At 38.1% G+C, this 7,405-nt stretch overlaps 1 protein-coding gene across 1 annotated transcript; it reads left to right on the top strand.

The window, feature by feature from the left end:
• Positions 1-2,618: 2,618 nt before the first annotated feature.
• dynlrb1 (dynein, light chain, roadblock-type 1) lies at positions 2,619-6,159 on the top strand. The gene is made up of 4 exons (XM_054616985.1): positions 2,619-2,726; positions 2,961-3,036; positions 3,989-4,156; positions 5,577-6,159. The coding sequence occupies exons 1-4, from the start codon at positions 2,724-2,726 to the stop codon at positions 5,618-5,620; spliced, it is 291 nt and encodes a 96-aa protein (XP_054472960.1). The 5' UTR covers positions 2,619-2,723; the 3' UTR covers positions 5,621-6,159.
• The last annotated feature ends 1,246 nt before the right edge of the window (positions 6,160-7,405 follow it).

Below are 7,405 nucleotides of genomic sequence, written 5' to 3'. Positions count from 1 at the left end.
TATACAACTACACAGACAATAAATACACATACTATACAACCCTCCTACACAGACAATCTACGGGGATCACCTATACCTCTGCCCGGGTGTGAAGACACAGTTAAATACTCATTGGACTCACAGAGGTCTTCACATAGGTCTTCACAACTTCCTCCTGGTCGCTATGTCTCAGACAATGCTCCATACTAAACAACTCCAGAAGATAAAACACTCACCTATACAACTGGGACAGACAATTCCACTTATACTTTAAAAATAAAAGACTGAAGTAATTATTACATATTATTATTATTATTATTATTATTATATTATATTCCTTTATTGATCCCCATGGGGGAATTAAATGCAGCTAGCTCAACTACACAGACAATAAATACACATACTATACAACTACACAGACAATAAATACACATACTATACAACTACACAGACAATAAATACACATACTATACAACTACACAGACAATAAATACACATACTATACAACTACACAGACAATAAATACACATACTATACAACTACACAGACAATAAATACACATACTATACAACTACACAGACAATAAATACACATACTATACAACTACACAGACAATAAATACACATACTATACAACAAAATAAAGATAGAACAACAAAATAAAGATAAAGACAGAATAAAGTACAGGTTCACTAGTAATGAAGCCTGTTGTAACACTACAGTCAGGTTATACTGCAATATTATATTCATTATATTTGTGCCTACCCTTGATACTTAAAACATTACATTAAACCACAAAATAGCAGTGAAATAAAAGAAAAATATGGTAAAGAAGCACATCATCATAAATCAGAAGATAAACAAAACATAACAGTTATTGTTGGTCATTTGTTGTTTTTGTTGTTCACAAAGTTTGTGTCTTTCAAATATATCGTTTTTTGTACATTTTCTTAAATGTACACACGTTACTTCATTATTTCTAATTAATTTATTTCTGTGCTTTAGATTTTGTATACAGACTACAGACGAAAATAAGAAATAAGAAACTGAAGTATTGATTAATGTGCATTGCCCCTTGTAAATAAATAAATATAAAAAATATATATTAAAATAATAATAATAATAATAATAATAATAAATAAAATAAATAAATATAAATATAAATATAAATATAAATATAAATAAATAAATATAAATGAATAATACTATTATCTTATTAACACAATGGGTGATAAAAATGTTTTGTAAAACTAATCTGATGTTATTTTGCAGGAGGATCATTCATTTGTCTAAAAGGGACTTTTGAAAAGATGAAAACGAGAATGTTGAATATGTTTTTTCTGATATAGAATTATATTTTCCTTAAATAAAACTCCTCTCCTTCTTCATTTCCACCAGTTTTACTTTGTAGGCAACATCTCCAAACTTCCTGTCCTGCCTTGTGTGTTTGTGTCTGACTTGGTGCAGTCACTGGCCGCTCCCACATTGTTTACAACCCCTCACCAAACAAGAAAACTATTTAGAATAACCATAAATGTCTCATGAAGCATTTGTTTTCTTTTTCTTGAGTGAAATTAAAATATATCAACACAACAAACTCTCTCTTATCCATCTTTTGTTTTCAAAATAAAACAAAACATTGTAAAGTTTCGTTTTCCAACAGCAGGAATCTTCTTTTCAAATTCCTTTGGTTTAAGAGGAAATTGGAATTTGTGAAGAAAGTCTCCATAGAATAGTCAATGTCCATTTCATATAGTAAGAGGGCAGCTGTTAGAATTCCATTATTCCCACTATGTTTCCTTGTGGTTTCCAGTGGTGGAATGTAACTCAGTACAGTTAATCAGATATTAATATTATCCTTTACTTAAGAAAAGAAAAAGGACCTTTTCATGCCACTTTCTACTCCTCTACATTTATATAACTGCTTTAGTTATTGACAAATGCATATTTTTGCGTACAAAATATATAAAAAGCCTTTGAAATATGATGTTTTGCAGCACGACCCAAAAGTTGATACAAGTACAGCTAAAAACGATTGATCAAATAGTCGATTGATCAAATAGTCGATTGATAGAAAAATAATTGTCAGATATTTTGATATTTAATCCCTCAGAATGTTTATAAACCAAACAATCAATTTAATTGAGATTTAATTGGGATAAGAAGCTAGTATAGAACAGTAACAGGGGACAGTTTTCAGTATTGAGAACTTTTATTAGTACATTTAATTTTCCTGATTATACTTATATAAGATAAGAGATAAGATAAGATAAGATAAGATAAAATAATCCTTTATTAGTTCTGCAGCAGATACATTTACAGCATTACAGCAGCATAGGTTATTGTGCAAGAGACATAGTAAATAAAAACAAGATAAATTATATATAAAAATTATAAATAAGCAATAAAAACAGTAAAGAATCCACAATAACTGAAATATTATATATACAGACAGAAAACTATTATAACTATTATAACTATAATTGCACTTATATTCCTCATAAGACAGTATTTTTCCTTAAATAAAGTATCTGAATACACAAAAATGTATTTTTGGAGTTTATTAATCAGTTATGTGTGTATTTTGACCCGACGCTCATATCTTCCACTTTCTGCCAGGGACCGCGAACGCACCATCGCTGATTCTCTCTCCTGACCCGGATGTTGACGTCACCGGTCTTCTCCCAGCAACACTGACCCGCTAGCTGTGAGCTCGGAGGCTAACTGCTAACACTGATCGTTGACATGGTGAGATGTGATGACTGCATGCACATGTATGACATAAGCATGTTTGTGTTCCCGCTGTGTCAGTGGATATAAACTGGTAATAAAGAGGCTTTATGAGCGACATGCTAACCGCGGCTAGCTGCTGCATGCTAGGCGGGCGTTGTCAGGCGTTAGCGCTGCTCGTTAGCATTCGGTCACTTCCGTAGCTGCTCTGCTAACCGATGCTAACCGACCGATGCTACCTCGTCCCCCCAGGCTGAGGTGGAGGAAACCCTGAAGAGGATCCAGAGTCAGAACGGCGTCCAGGGGATCATCATCGTGAACGCCGAGGGTGAGGCGCGTAGAGATGACGTCACTGACTGGTTTTAATGTTTACCTGTCACAACGCCACCCACTACACCACCCACCACAACACCACCCACTTATGACTGTCAGCCACTACACCACCCACCACTACACCACCCACCACAACACCACCACCCACAACACCACCACTACAACACCACCACTTATGACTGTTAACCACAACACCACCCACTTATGACTGTTAACCAGCCACAACACCACCCATTTATGACTGTTGACCACAACACCACCCACTTATGACTGTTAACCTGCCACAACACCACCCGTTTATGACTGTTGACCTCAACACCACCCACTTTATGACTGTTAACCTGCCACAACACCACCCGTTTATGACTGTTGACCTCAACACCACCCACTTATGACTGTTAACCAGCCACAACACCACCCGTTTATGACTGTTAACCAACCACAACACCACCCGTTTATGACTGTTAACCAGCCACAACACCACCCGTTTATGACTGTTAACCACAACACCACCCATTTATGACTGTTAACCACTGTTAACCATGCCACAACACCACCCGTTTATGACTGTTAACCACCCGTTTATGACACCAGCCACAACCCATTTATGACTGTTAACCACAACACCACCCCTTTATGACTGTTTATGACTGTTAACCACCACAACACCACCAACACCACCCCTTTATGACTGTTAACCAGCCACAACACCACCCGTTTATGACTGTTAACCAGCCACAACACCACCCGTTTACATTACCAGCAGTAATTACTGCAGCTTTCAGGAATGATTCAACTCTTTTTCCGATTCTCTTTAATCCTCTAATTACGTCCAACGATCCTCATGATCACCACTGAACCTGCTGTCATGTTATTCACTCGTTAAGTCTCGTTAACGTTCATGTAACATGTAACATGTAACATGTAAACAAACCCGTCCCCCTCAGGGATTCCCATCAAGACGACGCTGGACAACGCCAGCACGGTGCAGTACGCCGGGCTGATCCACCAGCTGGTGATGAAGGCCAGGAGCACCGTACGAGACATCGACCCCCAGAACGACCTCACCTTCCTCCGCATCCGCTCCAAGAAGAACGAGATCATGATCGCTCCAGGTGAGAGCGAACATGTGAGCCCTTATAACATGAACATGTGAGAACATGTGAACCCTTATAATGAACACGTGAACACGTCAGCAAAAAAAAACATTAACGCGATGACATCACATAAAAGACAAAAATGGGTTTTAAGAAGTGATTAAAAACATACTGTGAGGAGGAGGAGGGAGGAGAGGGGAGAGGAGGAGGAGGAGGAGGAGGAGGGAGGGGAGGAGGAGGAGGAGGAGGAGGAGAGGAGGAGGAGTAGAGGAGGAGGAGGAGTGAGGAGCGGGGGAGGAGGAGGAGTGAGGAGGAGCGGGGAGGAGGAGGAGGAGGAGGAGCGGTTCTCCTTCCAGGATGGTTCACCGACCATGAGAGAATATAACAGTTATCTCTGTTTAAAGTGTTACATGTGTTCATATTAGTGTTCTGCACTTCCAGATATCAGCCTCATGGTTCTGCCTCTGCACTATACTTTTGCTCTGGTTTATGCTTTAGATGCTTGTTTAAGAAATAATGCAGTTATCTCTGTTTAAAATAGTTCTCTTGAATACCTATGTTGAATACACTTCCTGTAAGTCGCTTTGGATAAAAGCGTCTGCTAAATGACTGTAATGTAATGTAATGTAATGTAATGTCAGCAACAGAACTGTTAAAGGAAATATCAGGTTCTATGTGTAGAACAGGTGTTGGGAACAGGCTGCCTCTGAAACTGGGAGAATTCAGAGTTTTGCATCTGTTTGCACATTTGTTGGTGTCGAGTCAATAGACTGTCGTGGGTCACAGAACGGCTGGCAAGTAACTTTTTATACTTTTTAAAGATATTGAGACTGTTAGTCTAAGAAGGAAAATCCATATTTAGATAATCACATGAGTGAAAAGGGCTAAAAACAAACTATCAGGAGTGTTTTTTGTGGTCGTCAGCTGTTTGCAGTAAAACTTTATTCAGTTACTGTTACTGTTATGGTTGATTGAAGTCCGACAAGATCTCTGATTCTGAGCAGTTTCTGTGTTTTAATAATCAGATAATATAGTGAGAAAAATATGATTTATTATTGTTGATTATTTTAAAAGCTTTATTGCTCATCTGACTTCATGTTTTTTGCCTTTTGAGTGCAGGGCTGGGTCTCAAAGTATTTTATTTTAACGGACCAAAATGTGTTTCTATCAAAGAATATTTAAAACTGCTTTTTACTGCTTGTTTATATTCTTGTTTTTTTACTCGTTCTTTGATTGATTGATCGATTTCCTGATTTTATTTAAGAGTGTGTTCTGTTGTGTTTAAATAGATAGATAAACATTATTGATATCCCTCAATGTGAGGTATTGAATTGTATAGAAAGCTTTACGTGAAACCCATTTGCAGTTCGGACCCTAAACTGTTTGTGTCGAGCTGTATCACCGATATCGAGTTTAAATATTGTCTTTTTCCTCACAGATAAGGACTATTTCTTGATCGTCATTCAGAACCCGTCGGACTGAAGGAGGAGGAGCTGCAGAACGACTCATTTCTCTCTTTGTCTTTCTTTCGTTTTTAAACAGCCAAACATTGTCTCTGTCTTGCTAAATCAAACGAACCCGTTCACCAGAAGCTTTTTACGCACCTGCTGTACCAGGAAGTAAGGACAGGATGAGAAGGTGGATGAAGTTGAATCACTCTGCTCAACAAGCAGATGTGTGAACCAGACGCCGTCACTCTGCAGGCACACTTCATTTCCCATGTTTTAGCATTCCAGCTCGGCCTCCTCTCTCTGCATACTGTACGTTATGTCACTGTGGTGGCTTCATAGGTGAAACTGGACACAGCTACAAAGTGCACAGTGTTCAAGAGAGAAACCGCAGCTCATCTAAAAGTTAGAGGTTGTTTTTTTCAGTTCTACCTTAATGGAAAACTTGGGATTGTTATTTATTGTTTTGTTGGCACAAGATGTTGAAGTACAGTATTTACACTACGAACACTTCTCTGCCACCTCAAGTTTCTGATGGTTATTTTTAACAAATAAAAGAAATATGTAGATGTTCGTGTGTTGTCATGTACTTATTATTGTTTTGGGGAAACGTTAACGAGCCGTTGGTTTTATTAGTTTGATACTTAATTAAATGTATTTTCATGGAATAGTGATCGACCAGAGACTTAAAGGGGAAGTGTGCAGCCGGTTATGTGGATGTTTAAACAGGAGAAATTCAGTGGAGAGAGCTGTGTGGAGGATTATGGTCGGGGATCCTTCAGGGGTCAGAAGCATGCACGCAATGCATTGTGGTACATTTAGTTGTTGCGGCATGGCCCAAATAAAGTTTGTAAATTTTGTCTTTTGAGGCAAACACAACATGGACATGTCACGGATGGATTACTGAATATGTCTGCTGGCACAACAGGTTAGAGGTCCTGGACCTGAGCTTCTGTTTGAAGTTACTGTTAATATTTCAGAGACACAAAACGACTACAAAGAGACGCTAACGACAACACGACTCACAATGAAAAGAGATGACCAAGAGATGGAAAACGGAAAACGATATATGACGACATGCAAAGCGCCGACAAAGGAGTGCACAGTTTCTACAAAGTGATACACAACTACAACTAGATGCAAAGCGACTACAAAGACACGCAAAGCGACTACAAAGACACGCAAAGCGACTACTCTGTACTTGAGCTGCTGCAACACCTGAATTTCCCCCATGGGGATCAATAAAGGAATATCTATCCATCTACTAAAAGATGCAAAAATGATTTAAAAAAAAGAGGTGCAAAACCACTACAACAAGCCACAAACCGACACCGACAGAAAACGACTACAAAGAGACGCAAAACAAAAAAAAAAGATGCAAAATAACTACCGAGATCCAAAACTACAAAAAACAAAATATTAGAAATACCAAAAATATGTCTCTTTGAATCTGTGGCTCTTGTTCATATGTAGAAGATGTCGGGGTCCTTTACATGTCTTACATACCTTATTTTACTGGACATGTTTCTAGTTTCATTCTCCTGATAAAGGCCATAAAACCAAAACAATGAGCTGAAAGAGGCAGAAAGGCTTCGTAGAGCTGAACAGGCCTAAAGAGTCTGGTTTTAATTCCTTAATAATTATCTCTGCTATCAACACCTTTCACATCACAGACATAAGATGAGCTGCTTGTTATTGAGCTCCAATAACAGAGAAACAAGTCCTTATTTTAGGACTTGGGAGGAGTAGTACTGTGTAAAAGTACCATCAGTACACAGATATATTTAACCAGGTAGGGGTCTCTGAGACAGACAGAAGT

The sequence above is a fragment of the Anoplopoma fimbria genome, chromosome 17 (assembly GCF_027596085.1).
Source record: "Anoplopoma fimbria isolate UVic2021 breed Golden Eagle Sablefish chromosome 17, Afim_UVic_2022, whole genome shotgun sequence".
In the NCBI taxonomy this organism is placed as follows: Eukaryota; Metazoa; Chordata; class Actinopteri; order Perciformes; family Anoplopomatidae; genus Anoplopoma; species Anoplopoma fimbria.
This window is presented reverse-complemented; position numbering and strand designations above follow the sequence as displayed.

What these genes read in the sequence shown, in the direction of transcription:
- dynlrb1 (XM_054616985.1), top strand. An exon ending in CATCATCGTGAACGCCGAGG is followed by an intron (nt 3,037 to 3,988) that starts GTGAGGCGCGTA and finishes CGTCCCCCTCAG; the next exon opens with GGATTCCCATCAAGACGACG. An exon ending in CGAGATCATGATCGCTCCAG is followed by an intron (nt 4,157 to 5,576) that starts GTGAGAGCGAAC and finishes TTTTCCTCACAG; the next exon opens with ATAAGGACTATTTCTTGATC.